The sequence below is a fragment of the Strigops habroptila genome, chromosome 4, assembly GCF_004027225.2.
Source record: "Strigops habroptila isolate Jane chromosome 4, bStrHab1.2.pri, whole genome shotgun sequence".
Taxonomy (NCBI): Eukaryota; Metazoa; Chordata; class Aves; order Psittaciformes; family Psittacidae; genus Strigops; species Strigops habroptila.
Genome location: NC_046358.1, coordinates 56,718,274 through 56,740,473, shown reverse-complemented (window position 1 = coordinate 56,740,473; position 22,200 = coordinate 56,718,274). Strand labels below are relative to the sequence as shown.

General features: G+C 38.2%; 2 protein-coding genes and 1 long non-coding RNA gene across 3 annotated transcripts; 2 read left to right on the top strand and 1 right to left on the bottom strand.

The window, feature by feature from the left end:
- Positions 1 to 466: 466 nt before the first annotated feature.
- On the top strand, positions 467 to 11,043 carry LYVE1 (lymphatic vessel endothelial hyaluronan receptor 1). Its single transcript, XM_030483987.1, has 6 exons — positions 467 to 1,115; positions 5,360 to 5,519; positions 5,623 to 5,762; positions 8,252 to 8,551; positions 9,302 to 9,380; positions 10,151 to 11,043. Exons 1-6 carry the CDS (start codon positions 1,034 to 1,036, stop codon positions 10,335 to 10,337), a joined length of 948 nt encoding a protein of 315 aa, XP_030339847.1. The 5' UTR covers positions 467 to 1,033; the 3' UTR covers positions 10,338 to 11,043.
- Positions 11,044 to 11,505: 462 nt separating this feature from the next.
- Positions 11,506 to 13,722, bottom strand: LOC115607135. The gene is made up of 2 exons (XR_003991094.1): positions 13,224 to 13,722; positions 11,506 to 12,115 (listed from the first exon to the last, which is right to left on the bottom strand). It is a non-coding gene; the product is annotated as an uncharacterized LOC115607135 (long non-coding RNA).
- Positions 13,723 to 13,931: 209 nt separating this feature from the next.
- RNF141 (ring finger protein 141) lies at positions 13,932 to 22,200 on the top strand. The gene is made up of 5 exons (XM_030483984.1): positions 13,932 to 14,030; positions 15,957 to 16,159; positions 17,651 to 17,759; positions 18,766 to 18,947; positions 22,089 to 22,200. The coding sequence occupies exons 2-5, from the start codon at positions 15,975 to 15,977 to the stop codon at positions 22,198 to 22,200; spliced, it is 588 nt and encodes a 195-aa protein (XP_030339844.1). The 5' UTR covers positions 13,932 to 14,030; positions 15,957 to 15,974.

The window sequence follows — 22,200 nt, the reverse complement described above, 5'->3', positions numbered from 1 at the left end:
TAAGGGAATAAACTGGTTTCCTTGTCCATTTCCAACAGGGAAAGAAGTGATAGGTTTATACCACGGTATGGGTAAGTCAGTTTAGACTAGGGAACACCTTTTAACAGTAGAGTGAAGCACTGGAACAGAGCGTTTGAGGACACGTTAGGAATTTGACACTGGAAGTCTTTAAGAACAGGTTAAACAAACATCTGTCAGGAATAACCTAAATACAGCTGATCCCACTGACAATAAAGGGAACTAACTGATCTCTTGAACTCCATTCCTGCTCTGTGTTTGTTGGAATCTCTGCAAAAAAACCCTGAGTTTATTTGCTAAGACTTCCTGAAGGTTTTCTTTTACAGCTATAAGGATCATCTGTATTTTGAATGAGGCTACTGGAATCCCTATTTGTTTCAACTTCACAAAAGGCAGCAGGAACCCCATTTATGGTAGTGTATCTCCAAATCTGTTCAAGAATAGGTATCATATTATCTCTGTGTTATGGTACCTATTTTTGCATTGGAACTCAAAGGAATGTAGAAGTACTACATCAAGACACATAGGATATGGGGGAATGGATGCCTTTTCAATTTCAAAAGAAAACTCCTGCCTGGCATGCAGTGATACAATAGAGAATTTGGTTTATTTACCAGATGAATAGACAACATGAGTAATGAGCTGTTAATCAGTAAAACAGGAAAAAGTAGCAACAGAAAAAGTTCTTTCAAAGCATTTACTGACTTAGCAGTCTAACAGTCTTATCTCCCTTCCTCAGCTGTGTTTTCTGAGTCAGCAGTAGTTAAATTTTCCAGCAAGCCCTACATGAAAGAAAGTGTAAAGGGTGATTAGGGATTTCCACTAAGTGACCTCACCTTTGAGTGGGACAGTCACACATTTGCTCTGACATTTCTTTCTACAAAGCAGTGCAGCGACAGCTGAAGTCGCTTTCAAGAAGTCATCTCAAAGGTGATCTGACAGTATCAACACCTTAGCTTTTCTCAGCAGAGGAGACAAATCACCTTGAATTTCTTAATTTTACGAGTTGGTGACAATGGCAACTTATTTTGGAGTTACCTCTGCAGTGTTTTTCATCTGGGTTACAACATTCATGGCTCAAAATTACTTCATAACAGGTATGTAAATTTCCACTTTTTTAAGTCTCCTAGTTGAACAGTAAAGTACTTGGAAAAAAAGTAGCTAGATTTGCAAACAAAAATGGGGGAAAAAGAGTGTGTGTAAACGTGTTTCTGGCACAGGAAACCACAGGGTTTTGAGAATACAGTGCAATGAAAACTACTCTAGCATATAGGGGAACTTTCATTGTTAGTCGAATTTAGTTACTGTCTAAATGCTGTAGCATTATGGTATAAATGCTACAGAAGTGCTTGTTTTAAAGATTTGGTATTGAATTTAGGATTAAGTTCAGATCTATTGAAATGTGGTTTTATTTTGTATTTAAAATACAAGAGCAAACAGTTTTGTACAGTCCTCAAAGAGCGAAACATGCATGAAACTAATTCTGCGTGTCTCTGCTAAAATGCCATCCTTAAAGCAAAGCGGTTTTCTCCAATTTGGCAACATCCTGACACTGTCTTGATTTGCAAGATTGAAGGACACGTGTGGCAGGGATCTTGTCGTTCATCTCCACGCCAGCCTCACCTGTCTCTAGTTTATACAGTACAAAAGTTCCTATTTTGTCTAAACTATTTGTTTGAAAGCATAGGGAATTGCCAACATCAACTTTATCACACAGTTCTTAGACAACCCTCAAACATTATTATATGAACCTTTTTTTTTTCAATCAAGGTCATATAATACTTTCTTCTATATGTTAGTAAAATTCGAATGTCTTCTCCTTCAGACTCCACAGTTGATGCAATTTGTTCTAACAGCAGAGGCTACTAGGATATCTTCAGATAACTCAATGTACATCAGATGTTTCCAGATGTTCCACTGTAATTTGCAAGGAGTAAATGCTTGTTCTACCTGTGTAAAAGGGCATACACCATTGTTGCAGTCAATTTCTTTTCTAATCTGCTAAAAGGCTTCTGAAGGAAACCTGGACTGAGTGAATCAGATGCTCAACTCGAGTCCTGTTGAAATTGTAGCCTTATCTCCAGGATGGACTTTCCAGATGACCCCTGCATCTGATTCATTCTCTTGCTCTCTTGCTCTCTCTTGCTCTCTCTGGGGCCAGTGAAACCTGCCACTGTCACCGCTGTTCAGGTACTGTGGGACTGTGCCCTGATCAGTGAGAGCACTGTTCCTGCCTGTGCTGTGGTCGCCTTCAGCTCCTGACTCCTCTTTCCTTGCGGAACAGCCTCATTCTTGCTGTTCCCTGACATCAGCAGCCAAAGGAAAGTCTTGAATAAATGAGAGTGAGGGCCTGATGCAAGACAAAGTGATAGAAACAACAGCTTCCCAAAAAAAGCAAGAGAACTAATGCACAATAGAGCCAATAGCCACAGCCTACAAAAATCCCTTTTCTTCCTGTCCTATGACAATTTTGTCATCTTGTAAGATTCTTCTGTCTAGGTCTTCCCACCTTTCTCAATAAAACTTATTTTTCACACAAGATCAAAATACGGAGGAGAATGTCCTGTTATTTGTAGGTTAACTAAAAGGAGCAAAGCTTAAAATATAGCTGTGTGCAGCTTGTGGACCGAAAAGGATGATATGCTTCTCAAGGATTAGTCTCTCTCTCATACAAACTCAGCCATCTTTAGAACAGAGTTCAGAGGTGAGTTAAGAAGAAATAAAAAGACTTGAAGAGGCTATTGTTCTCTTTCTGGACTTCTTTTTCGCACTGTAAAACCACCTAGAATTTAGATTGAAACTGGTAACTTTTCCAAAACATTTATTTTACTTCACTGGTTTTTTTTAAAAAGGCTTAGCAAATTCCAAGGTCAGTTTTGGTTCATGTCCTACAGTCTCTTTTCTTATCACTTAAAATTTAATTTTATGGTACTAAAGTTTTGCTATGTAATAATGCAATTATTATGTATCGTGCAATTCTCATGTAAAAATATTTGTATATGTTTGAATAACTAAAGATTGCAACAGTTTACAAGTATCTAGGGAACCTTCTCAGGTTTCAGAAAATTCCATTCATTCAGCTGCTCAACTTTATTTGAAATTTGTGAAGTTGGTCATTGAGAAACTTCCATTCTCAACATTACATTTTTTAATAGCTATATTGGCTCAAATCTGAAGATAGGAAAATAACTGGCAAAGTAAGCGATAAGAGGGAAGTCTGAGCATGAAAAGTAGTAATTAAGCATAAACCCTAGAGGAGGAATGGTGTCTTGGAAATTAAGAGGAATTGCGGGATGTGCCTCAGCAGCTAAGATAGGGAGTTATTCAGGAAAACAGAAATGATTCTCATGAGAACCTGGAGAGTTGACTGTTAGCAAAAAGAAATCAAGAAAACTTAACACTGGAACACCTAGAATAGAATAGACTATTTCAGCTGGAAGGGACCTACCATGATCATCTAGTTCAACTGCTTGACCAATTCAGGGCTGAACAAGTTACAGCATGTTAAGGGCATTGTCCAAAAAGCCTCTTAAACACTGACAGGCTTGGGGCATTGACCATCTCTTTATGAAGCCTGCTCCAGTGTTTGACCTCACTGCACAAGACTAGTTTGGCCACAATGAAGAGATGCAAGAGGACATTCATGAAGACAGGCAGACTGAAAAAAGAAATTTGACAGCATGAGGATGATTCACAATGGGACTATCTGGGTAGACTTGAGGTCCTTGATACCTAAAGACACATCTTTATTGTGCAATGTGGTTTCTCTGCATCCTCACGCAGCATGTTTGGGCTTGTCTTATGCTCAAGTCAGGGCTGGATGCAGCCATGATTTGGCTATGGAGAGCGTTCAAGTGTTCAGTGGCTCACCTGCCATGTGACGACCTACACCATACCTAGAAGTGTTAATGGGAGGCCACACCCTTCATCACTGCTGAGATAAATCCATCTAATAATTCAATGATTGCTCTTCCAAAAATTTAAGTCCAATTAAACTAAATGCAAGGACGGTAGAGATGCATCTCTTGCCAGAAACCATTTCCAAATCTACCACACCCCATGGGAGCAAGAGTGAAAAGCTTGTCTTACTTTGAGCACTCCACACAAGCTTAGTCATCTTTCTATCCCCTTCTCATCATGGGAGTGGCTTGGCTGCTAGTTCTATCTTTTCATTCATAAAATTCAATTTAACCTCTGTTGCTAAGAAGTCTTGGTGAATCTCAGGCATCACTTCATCCTGCCTTGAGAGTTTGTGGATTGCCTGTATTCTGATGCATAGATTTTTATGAATTATTCATTAGTGTACACACCTGGTGTGCACACAGTCTGAAAAGCATATTGAACAAGGAAGTAACACCTGTGGCTGTTGGTTATCTGAAATGTTTGCAATTAAATGTTGAATCATTTAATATGGCAATTACTGTATGTAACTCCAAAAACAAAAAAAAATAATCTGTTTTCCAGTATAAGCTCCTGGTGAAATATGGAGGCAAAAGAATAATATCCTTTCTCCTTGTGTATGTCAAATCCTAAATTCTATCCTATGTCCTTAACACAGACTAAAGAAGTAGAGCAGATGTAATCAGACCTAAGGTCTGCATTTCCTGGTGCACATGTCAGAAACAGTGTGCCCGCTGTGGCTATCTAAAAAAGCTGGATGAACTGCCTATGGAGGAAACATGGGGAAAATTGTCATAAATTCACCTGGCCTACCCCCTCTTTTCCTGCTGCCTGCCAAGCATTCAGTAAATTAAACACTTTACAGTGACTGAAGGGTGGATGCATCATGCCAGCTAGGAAGAAAAAGAAAGTTTAGGAGCCATAAGGAACATATGAATGATAAATCTTTATAGGTGTATTTTCTTACTGGTATATTAATTCCATTAAAAATTATGTTGAATCTCTTTGATAGAACTCATACTGGTAGGAATGGTGTACTGACAGAATCAGCGCCACAGTGCAACTGTTAGTTTCATCATTTCAATTAAAAAAAAAAAAAAAGGAAAAAACCCCTTGTATAATTACTCTTTCCATTTTGCATGAATATATATGACAAATAAGAGTGCCTTTAGTAAGAAACTGACTCCAGGTAATGACTCAAATGCCAACTGTTCATGCCTTTAGTCTAGCAACAGCCAAACCTCTTTAAAACTCTAGATTATTGTGTTAAGAAAATATGTTCTAAGGTATGTCTTCTTTTGCTAGAAATTTGTTTTCTACTATCTTCAAGCTAGAAACTTTTAACAGTGTTCAGTTCAGTTTAATGTAATCTTAAATTCTTCAGGAGGAATAAATGTTAATATTCAGATACTAACCTTGAATATTTATGTCTGAATTACAGGTTCCATTCTTTCACCTTGCAGGATCAAAGGTGTAGGAATTTATCTTGAGGAAAAAGTGAATTTCTCAGAAGCAAGTAATGCATGTAATCAACTGAATCTACAATTGGCAAGTAGAGACCAAGTTGAAAAGGCTCTGAAACATGGCTTTGAAACGTGCAGGTATATGACATCTGTTAGTGTCTTGTTACCTTTAGCGAACACCTACACGCATCTGAGGCTGGCGATAAATCTAATATTTAAAGGACTGATCTTGTCATTGTAGCTATGGATGGGTGAAAGATGGATTGGTTGTCATTCCTCGAATAACATCCAACAAGAAATGTGGCAAGGGCAATGTTGGACTAGTGCCATGGTATGCTGAACCCTTCAAAACATTTATGGTTTACTGCTTCAATTCCTCAGGTATGTAAGCATGACAACTACATTTTTTGTGTGTTGGTTTGGGTTCTATTATTTTTTAGTATCTGCATGAAAAAAATCATAACAAGTTCTTATAATTTGTTGGCCCTTACCCCTAATCTTAAATGTTGTCAAGCTGTACTTAGCTCTGTAGCTTTCAAGAAATACAAAATAGTCACTTCAGTTAATCCAAATTAATAATTTGGTGCTGCCATGAAAGCTCTTGAAGAAGAGTTACTTTTACCATTCTGTAACGTCAAGACAATGCCCTTAATATGTTTTGATTATTTAGGCACATTAATTTGAACAATAGTAAATCAAATCTTTATCCATGGTGTCTGTGTGTGGTGTGTGTTTTCTTGCAAAAAGACTAACAGAGGAATACTTCAGGAAAAGCTGAATGTTTTAGGATTAACAGAAATTTATCCATTAAATTAAATTAAAATATGAGGTAGAACAGCCAAGAGACGACAGAACTAGGTTCCCAATCTATTGTCGGTATAGTCAAACAGCTTCCTTTAATATGCATCATCCCATGTGTGAAAGGACCTGTCCTTCCCCCTTGTTCTTGACTGTCTATTCCCTGATTGAAGACACAACAATGGAACTTGGGCCTTGATTTAAGTTAGATCTTCTCAGCACAACAGATCAGTATTTTCCTTAATGACTTGTGTGGTATTAACCAAAACGAAGTATTTAACTAGAGGCATTGTGTTCCTGCTAGTGTCCCGTATCTATGGTTACGTAACAACTATCCCAGTAATTAGACCATATATACAGGTTCAGGCAATTATTTCTTATCAGTCCCTAGACCTTGCCAATGACTTTTAGATAACAAGAGCAAAAGATTATGTAAAAAATCCTGAAATTTTTCAGGAAAGATACATGAACAAGAGTTGGAAAGAGTGGAGAAAGACAGATATGCAAGATATGCCCATGAAATGATATAAAGATCTAAGTGTCTAGTGACTGTGAACATTGGAGCTTACGAGACTGAGGATAAAGCTCTTAGGGAAAAGGCCATGCCTTCCCCAGTGGGACTTTTTTCATGATCCTGAGCCATTTTAGTGAATGAAGGTAGGTAATACAAGTAGTTGGCTTATGAAGTGTCTGACTGCTAACAAAGCACTACAGAGAGAAAGCACCGTTAAATACTGATTTATCACCTGACCTGTAAAGTTAAAAATGACAGGATTGGGCTAACTTAGTTTTTCTCTATAGAAAGTCCATAGCTTCTATTGATAAATGCATAGGTGAATTAGTACTATGGCAACATCCTCTAAAAGAAGCTGCTCCTATTGATACTGTTATTTTTTCTGTTTCTATGCAACATGGTGTTTCAGTGTATGAAATACGTGTCATTCTGCATCAGAAATGCCAGGTAGCTTGGCTAATGCTAAGGAATTCCTAAATATTTGCTTTGTTTACTATTACAGTATGTGAAGAAAGTTAAGTTTACTGAATGGTTAGAAAATAATGTATATTTAACATCAGGTTGATTCTGCACTTTATCTTATTTGCCTAACTGGTGCCTCTTCTAGGCATTTCTTACCAAAAAATATTTGGCAGAAGCTTTTTCTGTCAATTTTTCTTCATGCCAAAGAAATGCCAAAATCACTTGAAAACTGTAGTGGAAAAAGTAAAAAGCAATTTAGCTTTTTATTCTGTGAATGTAACTGCGTCATCAGGCTTCCCATGGGGATTCATGTGGAGAACAGTACCTACGTCATTTCCCTGTTATTTATGTTGTAATCTGCTTGTTACCTTAGTGAAATTTTTATAGCTTTACAGAATATAGAAAACTTCACTAGAAAAGTGAAGTTCACATTTTCAAATGAGCCTGATTCAGAACTCAGCTTTTTCATTTACATGCAAAAGTCCACTTGCACTCATATTTCTACATCGACAACATCCGCACCATTTAAATGACTTAATTTCAGAGTGTGCCTGAAGTTCGTTTCTTTCTAGCCCCTATCAGAATTGTGTCACTTTTTTATCTCATGCTGGTGCCTGGTTTACCCGAAAGTTTTATGGGCTACTTTTGTCCCATTAAGTTGAAGTAGTTTTCCAAGTATCAACAGTGCATGCATATGTTTTGAACATACATACATATAACATAATAGAAATATTTTTTAATCTTGGATCTTTAGTTAAAGCTCCTGCTCTGCAGGAGGTCATCCTGTTGTTTTTTATATGCGTTATTATTCTAAGTACTTTTTTAAGGAATCTTGTTCTTGGTATGCATTTATAAAATGCGCATTGCACTTGCTCAAAAAGGTGTTTAACTATGTGAGTAATTATAAAATGTGGGTAATCTGGGTTGTAGCCACAGTTTGAAATAAGCGTGCCTGATTTGGGTAAGGCTTTTGTGAATAAGTAAATAATAATTTCCAGAAGGGAATGACTGAGGAACAATTTCAATAAACGTGTGTACAGTAAGTACAAAACTAACATCCAACACAACTCCTATATATTTCTTTTCCCTGCTGCAGATGTTCAGATAAACTCATGTATACCAGATCCAACTACAACCATGCTACCTTCATCAAGTGCACGAACGGACTTAACTGCATCTTCAGGCTTCGATTTGACTGAGAACATCACAGCAGTGCCCAATGTGACTGAGACAGAACAAACCCTGAAAAATATAAAATTTCGTGTAATATGTATAACTGAAACTGTATTACCAACCGAGGGGACTACTACAAAAATGCCAGAGGAATACTCACCAATTGACTCTCCTAACTATACTTCCCATGCTGCCTTTAAGAATGATGCTGTTGTCTTTGGAGGTAAAGGCTATTTATGGTAGCTATTTAATCAGAAGAGCTACTTTTTGTAGATGTTAGTAGCAAAACCGTTTACTGTTATTTTTGTTTGTTACTCCAGCATCCACAGAATATGAGTCTTAGGGTTTTGCAAAAGCAATGCTTATAAGACAGAGGATCTTTAAATAATTTCAAAGTAGAAGTAAGATCTTATACTTTTTGTTAATACTTTCATATGAAATGGTGCAAGCTCATTCTGGTTAATGGGATTCGGGATGAATACATTTCTGAGAAATGTATTAGCAAACACCATGTGCTCAGAGTAATGGAAAACTCAGCAGGCTCTTAAAAAACAGAAGCAGCCAAGAAAGTTTTAAGAACTGTTATTCTCCAAATATGGAGGTGTTCTTGAGATGTGGGGTGTGAATAAGTAGTTCTAATATACAACCACTGAAAAATTGGCTAAATATGAGAAAAACCATTCTAACTGTAAAAATGTGTTTTCTGGGCAAGTTGTAAAAACCCTCCAATGAGCAGGTTAGACAAACATCTGTCAGGGATTACCTAAATACCTGGTTTTAGTCTTTTGAAAAAAATAAGCTGGAGTATAACTAACCTTGTGAGATTCCTAATGCCTCTATTCTTGAGTTGATGTTTATGTACTTCTTACTCTAGGCTGTTTTTAGAAGAATCTGGATTTGTGCTCATGAGCCTTTAGAAAGTCAGAATTAAGTACATATAAAAACTCTGTGCCTACCCTACTTTTATCTCTAGGTATCCCTACTGCACTTCTTGTACTGGCAGTCATCTTCTTCATTATTTCAGTTGTTCTAGCAGTCTGCTATATCAAAAAGTAAGTCTTTGTCTGTCTTTTTTGTCTTTTTTTTTTTTTTTCTCTTGGACTGCGTTAACTCCTAGAGTACAACCAGTGAATATTTTAAATATATAGGTAAAGAGCAGAGAACTAATGATAATGACATAACAGTGTAGCACAAAGAACAAAATCTTAAACCCTGTTATTATGCAGATAAAGTTTATTGTTGTGTTGCCATTCCCTGCCTTAGAAAAGGAACCAAAGACAAATATTGCCTATTTTTGATTAGTCAATCATACCTAGTGTGAAACCAAGTGTGCCAAACAGCAACACTGAAGTGTCTGTCTGTTTGTATACAAGTATACAAGTCTGTTCATGCAGTTTTCTTCTTGTTTCTTTCTATGTCAGACTCAAGGTAAAATTTTTTATTCTTGGACTATGACTGTGTTCAGAAAAAAAAATTGTGGAGTTCATTTGTCATGTGTAAATATTTTCAACACAGTGCATCATTAAATCGTATCAGAAAGCTGTGTGCATTTCTCACATTCTAGCCCAGATAGCTCTATTGTTACGTACCATGAATCCTTAATATACGTTGTCTGTTTTTTAAAAAAATACAAAAATATTGCTTTAAAAAGCACACTGCTTGAAAAAGCACAATGATCTAGCATGCCACTATTCTCTATGAGACTTTTGCTTCAGTAAGGCAAAGAAAGTTAATTCTAGATATTTTTCACTTTATTTCTTGAGTGATACTATTAAACTATGTCAGTGTTTCTGCTTTACTATCCTTTTTTTTTTATCCAAAGGTACAAGAAAACCTTCCCGTTTTCAAACAAGAATCAGCAAAAAGAAATGGTTGAAACAACTGCTCTTAAAGAGGCTAAGTCAAATGACAAAGCTGCTGAGAAGGAAACGAAGAAGAATGGTAAAAACACAGAAGAGTCTAAAACCAAGCCTGAAGCCACAGTACAATGTCTAGAAGCAGAAGTTTAAGTGGAAGAATGTACACTTCTTGACAGAAGTATAAAACGAAGTGCACTGAACTTCACAATGCTTTTCAACATGGGTGATTGTAAATACTCATCTTTTCTCTATCTTAACATATGAAAACCTGGGGTTTTTTTTATAATTACATCTTTAGCTGTAAATACTGTTGCAGAAGAACATGGAATATTATTTACTTGAAATAAAAAATCCATGATGCAGCTCATTTTTCATCTTTAATAAAGAAGTAATTAGGAATATGATATTAATGACATGCAATATGTTAACTATTTGCACAGAATTCAGTTCAATATGTAATGAAAAGAGGGATTTTTTTATCTGGCTGGAGGATCTCTGCTAACGTAATGTCAATTAGCTTAATTCCATTAAGTAGTTGCATACCTTTTTTAAAAAGTCTGTTTACAAACAGAAGAAGTCTGTTTACAAGTGAGTAAAAATATCAAACAACCTACCCACAGTCATGCAAATACCCAAGGGTACAAAGATGCCAATGTTTATATACATACAGCAATGAATAACTTTCTTAGATATCTTCATCATATCATAATTTACTGTTTTATTTATTAAAACCTGTATCATTCTTCTGCATCAGGTATTTGTTGGGGGGGAAACTTTAACTGTATCTCAACAGTTATATTTAAGATCTTCTATGTAGATTTAAGTGTGGCTTTCATAATAAAGATCTCCAGTGGTATGGGACGTTTACAGTACTTCATAAAAAATTAAAGTAAGGTAGATATGTTTGTCTGGAAAGTTTATTCTCATTAAAACTGTCTCACAGTAAAAAGAGCTCAGATAACCTTAATGTTACAGAAATAATTGGTTGTTATAATAGAACAATACTAGCAATTTATCAAATATTTTCTTGAATAAATGGTTTGGTTAATTTCTATTTATATGTGAAGGAGGTTATTATGGGAAAGAAAGTTTCTTTTTAGATCCAGCCGCCTGAAAAACACAGTCTTAAATAAAACAGTAATAGAACTGCTCACCTATATTGTCTTTTCTGTAGTGTAGGATACTGGGTTATGAACTATTTTTTATTCAGAGAAATTTAAAAATTGCCCTGTGGTTATATATTCCACTAGATACCAGATAGTGAGTTATACTGTATGGCTAATAGTGGATCTTTCTTTTTTCTTTCCCCCCTTTTTTTTTTTTGATAGCTCATAAATATTTCATGGCTCCAAAAGTCTAGCCTCTGTTGATACACAGTCTACCACTGCCATTAAAGCCATAACACTACAGAAAGACTGAGTTGGTACAGCTCTAAGAAATGCTAATTTCAGATGTCCAACAATAGAATTTCAGCAAGAGAATGTGCAACAGAGGAAAACACTAGATACAGCCTTCCCACTCAGTTAAGTAATGCCTCTCCTTGCAAAATACTGCAGTAATGCCATGTATCTCTCTTGGCAACCTGAATGAAAGTGCTGTGTGCTGTATGGGCAGTCAGAGTAGACAGCAGGAATAAGGCCGCCACGAAGGGCCACAGCCAACATTTGATATGATGGTGTCAGAATAGCAAACGGGCTTAAGGACACAGGCAGCACTAGTGGATTCCAGGTAATTTTGGACTTTTTTGTAACAATTTCTCTTCTAGCTCTTTTCCATGTTTTAGATATTAAACATTACCTGTTTATTCTTTTCCCCTCCACCAAGAGACAATTATCACTTCTCTTGATCGATACTGCTAATATTACCCCTGATCCAGGTAGAATCCAGAAGGTATGAACTTCCTCTTCTCTCAGATTGTCTATTCACACCTAAAGAAATGCAAAAAATTGTTCTCTAGTTCCACTCCAGCTGGAAGTTTGTTGCTTCTATTTTAGATCTAAATAAGGTGTTTCCCTCCTCACCCTGTAGTGTTTACTTTCTAAAAAAAATCTATGTTAGCTGATATAATAGGATATTGCCTTAACCTGTAAATGTCTTGTTTTATCATGTACCTTAAAAACTTAGCTAGCTATCCTCCCAACCTTCACACCGACACCTGGCCCATGCACACAGTTTGATCTGCCCCTCCTTTCTAACAGACGATTTATGCCAACACTACAAAGGCTAAAAGGAACCTATTACACTTTTCCGTAAGTAGTAAAAGGCAGCTGTAAGGACTAATCAACACATACTGCATTTGATATTCTCTGTATATAATGAGTACTACTCAGTCACATTTGCATTAGAGTACAAAACATTCTTGCTTAGTGTTTAATAGAATTGCAAGAGATGTACCACTACAAAGCACACAGGAAACGTTTACTTAAGTCCTAGACAGAAAGTGATAAAAAAACCAAACCATTAACCAGTAGTAGCAGAAAATTAATGAAGAATTTCTCTTAAGTTTCTGACTTCTCTCAAGTGTCATGCTTTTTTTACGACACATTCTCAACAGCTATGAAGTTCCTTGACATCTCAGAAATGGCACTATGCTTAACTGTCTTGGACAAATAATTCATTCCCCCTAGCAGGAGATCACAGTTTGCATTAGCCATTTGACAGTAACACTGCTCACATTCCCACACCGAGGTTACAGATGTTTGCTGACCTTAGGCGAAAGGGGTGGTTAGCCTACAGGAAATACAGCAAGGTTCCCAGTCCAACCCAGTCCCTGTCTGGAATACAGGGTTGCCTTTGTCATGGGAAGTGCGTTTGTCTGTGTGTGAACAGACACGGGCAGGAAGGGGAAGTACTACTCCTTTTCTCCTCTTTAAATTAAAAAAATAACAAAAACCAAAACAACAAACCTCTAGAATTAAACCCTCAAGCATCAGGATGCTGCTGACCTAGAGGATGTTCTAGGATTTCTGTTCCTTAACAGCTTGTTATTATTTATGGGTGTTGGGTCATTTTGCAAAAAGGTCAGTGAGCACTGACCTTTGCTGCATGCATCCAGCTCCCACATCCTCCACGTTGACGGGTGCTCTCTTCCTCACCCGTTACAGCAGGGAGTAGTAGTAGTTACAATAGTAGTAGCAGTAGCTGGCCTGTGGTGATCCCACCACGGTAGGCACTCAGACCCCAAGAAGTATCACTTAAACTGTTATTTATTAGAGCTCACAGAAAAGAGTAGATAGTACAGGCAGTCTTATGTCCCCTCAGAAGATGGGAACGCTGAGCTGTGCAGTACTGAAAAGCAACCTGCTGAGGACACAGCAAGGCCCGTTTGCAGCAAGTTACCTCGTGTTGATTAGTCAAGCAATTATGGGGCTTTTCTCACAATGAAACAGCTCTGTACACCATCCCCACTGCACAACGGAAAGGATGCTCAGCCGGGCTCTGCTCCGCTCAACCGCAGCGCGACCGCCAACTCCCCTGCGCGCCATGCTCTTCCAGCCCGGGTAGCGCCGAGAACGGCTGGCACGGCCCCGGCAATGCCGCCTCTCCCTCTCCCTCTCCCTCTCCCTCTCCCTCTCCCTCTCCTCTCTCCTTCCCTCCTCTCTTCTCCCCGGCCTGCGACTGCCGAGGATCCCTGCGGGGCGGGCCCCGCGCCTCGCCCCCACCGCGGCGTCCGCTATGTCTCGGCAACTGCGCGAACCGCGCGCTGGCGTCACCGACCCGCGCCAGCAGCCGCCGTCGCCGTCCCTTGCGCCTGCGCCGGGAGCCGACGGTCGGGTCGCGGTGGGGCGCGGCCTCGCTGCGGTGCCCGTGGGGCGGCGGCGAGCAGGATGCTGGGGCGCTGGGGTGAGGTTTGTTGGTGGGGCCCCCTTCGTCCGCAGGCCGCAGCCACGGCGCCCTGGGGGAAGCGCGAGGCCCGGGTCGGGCGAAGCTGTTGGGTGCTTTTTGTTCAGAGCAAAGCCCGGCCGCCCCCCTCAGCCGGGCCTCGCTGCCGCGTCCGTCGGGGCGGGAAGGGTCGCTTAGGGGGTTACCGTACGAAACGCAGGGAGGTGGCGGGTGCGGGCGTGACGCAGGTGGGCTTGTGCGCGCGGGCCGTCTCGGGCGCGGCCGTTGAATGCGGTTAAGCTCTGAGGTGAAGGCAGGTGTCGTGCCCCGGCCGTTGGGGGCGGTCGGCAGCGCCCACATCCTTGTCCCCTCCTTACGGAGAGGCCTCATGGTACACCCCATTTATCTGTGTATAGCTTTGGATATTGCTGATCTTGAGGATTGCACCAAAGGAAACACTTTGCAAGCATGTTTGCAGGGGTTTTTTTGGCCAAACTTTTCTGTGGTAGGATCTTATTAGTTCGGTAGACTCACACATGGCACTTGGCTTCCGCAGGAGGGCGGCATTTCAGCCACAGGAAGCACACAGAAACCAGAAGATAAGGGTTCGAGCTGTGTTCAACGAGTGAGAGATTATGCTGCGGAGAGGTTGTGAGTCAAGTGTATCTTTTGGGTGTATGCTCAGCAAACACAAGGCCCAGATAGTGGAGAGGAGGTGATTGGAGGGCAGTTTGGAAGGAGAAAAGTCACTTGAGTGGGAATACAGGTGTCTGAGAACAGAATTTGGTCAAAATTCAAACATTAAATTGGAAGTTTATTCTCTTGTGTGACATACCAGAACAGTTTGTAGCATGTTCTGATATAAACTCACTTCATGTGTGCTGTGTTTTTCTTACACCAGGACAAGATCTTGATAGCTGTAGACCATGTTCGTGGACAGTTTTATGCCCAAATGCAGCTATATATATGTACATGCAGGATGAAGTTCTGTTTTTCTATAATGTCTCTCTTGTGAAGTGTTTGTAATGTACCTAATGTCAGATATTCAATGTTTAAGTTAAGGTTGATATTCTGCAGTTAGCTTGCCATTGCAGACATCTGTCTTTAGAAGTCTTAAAATGGTGTGAAACTACTGGTTTGGTTTGCATTACAAACGATGAACTCTGTACAAACAGAATTAATTTGCATGCCTCTGCCATTTTGAGACAAAGAGCCAGGAGGAATTTTGGAGAAATGCCAAATGAGGGGGTTCAAGGGAAAAAAATGGATAAAGAGTCAGAAGACATAGGATAGATCCTTATGCAGACTTTTGGGGAAGACGATACGAGTGTAAGGGAAGGGTAAAACGAGTTGAAGTTGCAGAGGTTTGAGCGAGTCAATTCTGCAATACATCCTGAATTTGAGTGGTGGTTTGTGCAGATAGGGAGATTTCTAAATTGATTTATACTGATGCCATTCATTGGCTTACCAGTTTAAGAATGCTGTGAGAGTTCTTTTGATCTGCCAGTGTCAGTCTGATGTAAGAAAGCTAATTCCTAATGTAATGTCTGTGCATAAACAAACATTGATATGCTTATTTGTAGACATTCTGAATTTCACATGCACGAATATTTAGGAAAACCAAAAATTGATATAAACTACCATTGTCATCTTAAGATTTTATTTTCCATTCCACCGGATTTATTTATATGTGCACATTGGAGTTGCTGAAGAATCTTCATAAAAGTGAGCATACTCACTTTAAGTATTGCTGTAATCAAAATAATACTTCTTTTGTAAGCTGTTAATGCCACATTCCAGTCTGTTCTAAGTGTTCCGCTTTGACTGTTCAGGTTCTGTTACTGTAGAATAATTAGACTGTGTAGTGGGTAGTTAAACTCTTACACTAAAAGAAAGAGAGTAGCCATTTGTAAAACACACAAATGTAACTCTCTAAAATATTTTTAGCAGAGACTCTACAAGTGAATGAGAACTTCGTTCTACGGAACTGAGGTGAAGAACTTCACCATGGGTCAACAAATTTCAAACCACACACAAACTGTAATTAACAAGTTGCCAGAAAAAGTAGCAAAGCATGCCTCTTTGGTTCAAGAAAGTGGTTTCCTAACGTATGAAGAGTTTCTGGGAAGAGTAGCTGAACTTAATGATGTGTAAGCCTTACTTTGTTTTCTTTGTTTTTTTTCATGTTTTACAGAGACCTTGTATGCAATATATCCCTCTGAGCTGGCTAAGTCAGGACTGGCCATCTTGTTTTGAAATGTCTCCTGCAGCTTTTAAAGTGTCTGTACTGGTTGTAATTAGGCTTCAAAACCAAGCCATTTCTCCTTCAGAAATTTACTTTTTCTCCAGTACTCTTCTTCCAGCCAGTGTTGCTTCTCTCTTAGTTCGCAAGAGGTAGACATTTAGCAGTATCTTTTTGTTAGTGTTACCTGTCTCCCTTAATCTTTCCCCTCCACCAGCCATGTAAAGATTCAGTGCTGCTTCCTCTCTGCCCATGACCTTTCATAGGAAGTAGCAATGTGAGCTCTATAAAGACAATTCAGCTACAGCAGGCAGGTAAACCTGAGACAGAACCATTTGTGACCATCTTTTCCACCTCTGTGGACAGGCAGTGCTGTTCCTCATTAAACATGAGGCATGTCTTACTATGTGAATCCAGTGACCAAGATAATCCCAAACAAAAGGCTGCATAAGTAAGATTTTTCAGAGTGTGAATTTTGTTTGACTGCCACATTGATGGTAAAAAGAAATGAAAAAAAATGCAGAGTTGTCATTTTTACCCAATATTTTTAATATAAAATTATAGGAAGTGGAAACATACATGCTGATAAAGGGCTTTGCAGTGTATGGCTTTCAGTCATGTTTGACATTTAACTATAATGTGAATTTGTATTCAGTTTAGAAATTGTCTTGTAGACTGTCATACTTTTATGAATGACCTTCAAGAACAGACAGGTGTCTTCTGGGTAGACACATAAATAGATTTTGAAGGACATTACTTTATGTTTTGCCTGAGAATCTAAGAATATCTCAGTATGATTAACTCCAAAATATCATTGTTACTCAAGGGGTTTTTTTATTTCTTCTAGTGCTTACTTCAGCCTGAATGTAACATAGTTTGTTCTCCTTCTTATAGAATAGACTTTTGTGTCTGTGTTCCATTAAAAAAAAAAACCAACAAAACCCCCAAAACTCTCAGGGTCATCTGAAGCTTTCACTTGACTGCTTCATTGTTAATATATACTAACAAAAACACACCTCATCTGCATCTCTTGGTACTTGCCTGCTTTTTTTACATACATGGTAAGGAAATAACCTTTTTAGATTGGACTACAAGATTGTATGATTACTATAATAAGCAGTGAAAGCATATAAAATATCTATAAAGGATATTTGCTGATACTGGATCAAAAGACTTGCACATCATTTTCTGAAATTTACTGTGCAATTTAAAATGAAATGGACCGTATTTTATATTCAATGACATGCTAAGGTCATTAATTTCATGTCTCTGGACAATATTGATAAAAATCTCTTAAACGATAACACATAGGTGAACAATAAATAATACCACAGTAGCTAAGGTTGCTGATCTTTGCATGTCTAGCATGTGGTGCAAACCAGATGATTCTTTATTTCAGTACTGCAAAATTGGCTTCTGGACAAGACAAACATCTGTTATTTGAAGTGCAGCCTGGTTCTGATTCTTCTGCTTTCTGGAAGGTGGTCGTTCGGATAATATGCACTAAAGTAAGATTGTTGAAAATTTTAATTTGGTGAGGGGGGTTCGTACGAGTATTTGAGGATTATCACCTTTACTGGTAAAATCCAAGACCTGCTACATACATTTTAAATATTATATATTTTATATATATAGTGTATATTGAGTATATACAGATGATGTATTCAAGGATACTGTTTGAGGTAAATTAAGTCTGAAGTCTTACATTTCTGCAAAAAGCAGGTTAACAAAAACATGTTTGTAACTGAGTTTAAAGGAATATCTTCCAATGCAGCCCATTAGTTAGGAATTCTGATTACTTGTGAGGTCAGGTCATGATAATGAAATACTACAACAAACTGGGAACTATATAGTTTGATAGTAAAAGTTAATCAGCAATTCCAAGCATTATTAGTTGAGCTAGTGTAACTGTATGTATTCTTATTCCTTAGAAAACCAATCTAAAAATTAAGTGTTTAACTGAGTAAGTTTTGTCATGGTCTTCAAACTAAGTTTGCTCTTTTTAATGGGGAGATTATTCCCCTCTATATCTTATCAAGTAACATCCTTAAATGGTCCTGAGCAACCTTAACATGCAAGTTTCAAGCAAGCCAACTCTCAAACTTGGTTTGAAACTGACAGTTTGTAATTTTCTGTTTGCTCTTGGTTTTCATTAAGGCAGCCATCATTGTAGGGTATTTTAAGTTCAAATATGAAATGGCTGATTATTCTCTCCTTTGTTCTAAGTTTAGTCCATTTGTTAGGCATTAGGTCCCTATTCATAATTTAATTCATTTGAGTAGTGATGGTAATTATCTTGCCTTAAAAATGTAGTCCTAACTGTGGTATTCCTTATGATAAAACAACTGTGTTTGCAGGTCTCAACTTTATTGAGGCAGACTGCAATTCGCTAGTGTAGTGATGGACACTTTGGAAGGTGGCTACTGCCATGAGAATTGCAGTGCAGTAAAAGAATTTTGAGCAATGCCATGTAAAAATCTGATATATAATTGTAAACAATTCTTATATCTTAAGATAAATAAAACAAGTGGCGTCGTAGAAGCTTCCAGAATCTTGAACTTGTATCAGTTCATTCAACTTTATAAAGACATCACCAGTCAAGCAGCAGGAGTTCTCGCGCAGAGTGGTACTTCTGAAGAAGCTGCTGAGAGTTTGATGTCTGTGTCATCTTGTCAGGCTAGCTTCTGGATGGGAAGGTATTTTGATATACTCTAGCTTCTGACCACAGTTACAACAGAAATATTTTGGGATTTGTGTTTAAACTTGAGCTACTAACACCTAATGATCAAAACCACATGCTCTTGGCAGATGCAGACCTTGTATCACCACAGACATGAATAGCATGCCTTCTCTCGTACCAGGAAAGCTATAGTGCACTTGAATGAAGTGCTGTTGGTGCTACCATTCCTTAGCTTCAGAACAACCATTTTAATGATTAATTCTAATATAAACATGATATATGTTGAACCTCCTGAATAAGGAAACAGGAGGAAATGGAATCAGCTGCAGCTACAAATTTAGGGGGGTTGACAGTGTTTGTTTAAACAGATTTTGTTATTGTTCCACTTAAACTTTCTCTTCCTCTTTCACGTTTTGGCATGTGAAAGTTCCCATCTGTTGCCACTAGACACTCATAAGTTATAGTAATAATTTAACTTGCAAGACTGGAAAAATGTGAACTGTCTTACACATGTTGACATCCTGCTTTGTTAACTAGAGGAAAAGTGAAAGATTGAGGTCAACACCTGCAATAACTTCAGTTCAAACTGAATGGAACAGCAGTAAGCTTGTCACCCTTTCCCTATGTGGAAATGTCACTACCAGTAATTCCTTACTTTTAACTTTCTGAATTAGTTCAAAGTTCTAATTCAGTTTTAACTGAGATAAAGGTTTCACAAGAAAAAGTAGTAAATGGTATAGTTCTCTATATCAACCAATGAAGAGCTGGTAGCCAGGTATTTTAACAGGGGAAGTTGCTGAGCTAGTTAACTGTCTTTAGAATGTCACACTCCAGCTGTTAGAATGAGAAAGGGACTGGCTGTGTTGCCATTCTACAGATAGAGCCCACTGTTTTTTCTGTCAGTGGATTGCAGAATGTGTTCTTTTAATTTCCTGTTTCTCTTGTTTGGGAACAAATAAAGTATTGTCTGTTCTGAGTTATTAAAATGCTAGAATTAGGTAGCAAATTGTGAACATGTTTGGAAAATGTATTTTCCTGCTCTTTCTCAAAGATACATGGTTATCCTAGAACACAGGTGTATCTGGAAATGGCTTTTTACTTCAAACAAAAAACCCACAGATGCTTATGCAAAATAACTTTATCTATTGCTAAAGTCAGTGAATAGATAGGAGATTTCCTAGGTGAGTTTCTTTTTCAATTTGAGACTTTTAATATGGGGGAGATGAGCATCCTTTCTGTTTGTAAACTTCATCACTTGAGATAGTATTAGTGACAAATAACAACAAGAGAAATAGAGTATAATGTTCTAATATGCTGGTAATATGCTGGAATTTGGTGAGCTTGTATCTTACCCAAGTTTTTCAAGTCATTAAACAAAATACAGGCTGAAGCACCTTGAAGTATTTTACACTGAGGAAATACTCTGGTTTTCCGTGATGTCTTCCCATTTGCCTAAATTCTTCTCACCTTGAGACATTTTTCAGCTCTGTGAGAGCTAGCCATCACTGTCCAAAAATAGCAAATATTATCTGTTTCATTCTTCTTCTTATCTTAACTTCTTCCACCGGAATAATATCCTCATTCTCTAGAACACCCACTTCCTATTTGGAGCATTCAAAAATATCCGTGTTTTATGCTTTCTGATAACGAAGAGACAAGCATTTCCTTAGTTTGTCACTCTTGTATTTTACCATTTTTTAAGAAATTTAGTCATATGGCTAAATCATAGGTTCCAGAAACTATAAATAGGGCATCTAACTATCATTGCTTGTATACATACCAGCAAGTCTCAAATTGAAGTGTTATCAAAGGTTAGTACTCAGAGTTTCATGGGGAAGGGAAATGAAAGGGAACAACTCCAAAGAACATAGTGAGCTAATCGGAATGGTTTTTCAGACTGTTTCCTCACTGTATGCAAATCACCATCTGTAATTCTACAAAAAAAGAATCTAGCATTCTAAACTAATTTCTCAAAGAGCAAGTTGACAAGGAAACCCCAAGGACCTACTGAAGAATAAAACAAAAGCATGTTAATTGCTGTCTGTTGGCTGGGTAATCTCTGCAGTTAAAAAATTCCTCTATATTTGACAAGCTCCCAAGATTTCTAAGCAAAAGCAGTCCGGTCAGTAGTAGGTAAGGTGGACTGTCTCTGCCATTCTTTCTAGAGTGCTACCTTTGTACCCCAAGTCACAGAAGGGATTCCAGAATTAGGAATTTTGTAAGACCTGAAAAATTCAGAACACTTACTTGGCTGACTTGGAAGTGAGCTATGACTATAAAATTAGAGAACTTTACATGTCTAGTTAGGTCAGTGAAAGCTGAGGATTCTCTGAACATTTTCATGCTTGGCAATCTTGATAATGCAAATGTGTGAGATACTCCTGCTAGGAACTTTAGATACGGATATCTATTATTTGGGAAAAAAATGAAGACAGATAAATTGAAAATGTCTGTCCTAGGGAGTGATCTAATTTTTAAACTTTTTTTCCTGTTCCCTAACACCACCTAAAAGCTTATCTGGAAATGCTGTGGTAACAGTCAAATTGAGAGAGAGTTCTAATTTGAAGGAACAACCATGTGGACTGTATTATAACCTAAACCCAGCCTTTTCAGTCTAAGGAGCAGTTTAGCTGATGGCATGTGAAATGGGTGAACATACGTTCTAGTGATCCTCTCAACGTGCGTTTTTATCTAAGGTATAAGCCAGCGCACAGAAATTTGACAAACTTCATTATGAAATAGTTCAGCCTGACACTCCGTGAAAGGAAGGCAGATCTGCCTTCGACATAAACAGTGTTTCTGTTCTTTTGCCCAGTCATGTGATGTTTAACCATTACTTCTCACATTTCCTTGTTGGTATGAAAAAGGATTTGCATCACCCATTGCAACACCGAAAGCACCACATGAGACGAAAAACAAATGCATATTCTGATTTGTTTAGTTCATTTACTGTTTGTTGGTAGCTTAGGCTATGTCTGACAGACTGGGATGATGTAACTAGTCCATTCACAAAATTACATGTTCCTTGAAGATAAGCACAGGTGTTCCTTTCTGTCCATTAATTATTATGAAAAATCTAGTAACTAGTGTAGTCACTAGGGCATAGATATAAAACCTACTGGTTATGTGGGAGAAAAAACTGTCTTCTCTTCTGCAGGGTTAAACAGTTGACAGATGAAGAGGAATGTTGCATCTGCATGGATGGGCGTGCTGATTTAATCTTACCATGTACTCACAGTTTCTGCCAGAAATGCATTGATAAATGGTAA

What these genes read in the sequence shown, in the direction of transcription:
- LYVE1 (XM_030483987.1), top strand. Translation starts at nt 1,034, where the DNA reads ATGGCAACTTATTTTGGAGTTACCTCTGCAGTGTTTTTCATCTGGGTT. An exon ending in TCAAAATTACTTCATAACAG is followed by an intron (nt 1,116 to 5,359) that starts GTATGTAAATTT and finishes TCTGAATTACAG; the next exon opens with GTTCCATTCTTTCACCTTGC. An exon ending in CATGGCTTTGAAACGTGCAG is followed by an intron (nt 5,520 to 5,622) that starts GTATATGACATC and finishes TTGTCATTGTAG; the next exon opens with CTATGGATGGGTGAAAGATG.
- RNF141 (XM_030483984.1), top strand. Translation starts at nt 15,975, where the DNA reads ATGAGAACTTCGTTCTACGGAACTGAGGTGAAGAACTTCACCATGGGT. An exon ending in TTCGGATAATATGCACTAAA is followed by an intron (nt 17,760 to 18,765) that starts GTAAGATTGTTG and finishes TTATATCTTAAG; the next exon opens with ATAAATAAAACAAGTGGCGT. An exon ending in GCTAGCTTCTGGATGGGAAG is followed by an intron (nt 18,948 to 22,088) that starts GTATTTTGATAT and finishes TCTCTTCTGCAG; the next exon opens with GGTTAAACAGTTGACAGATG.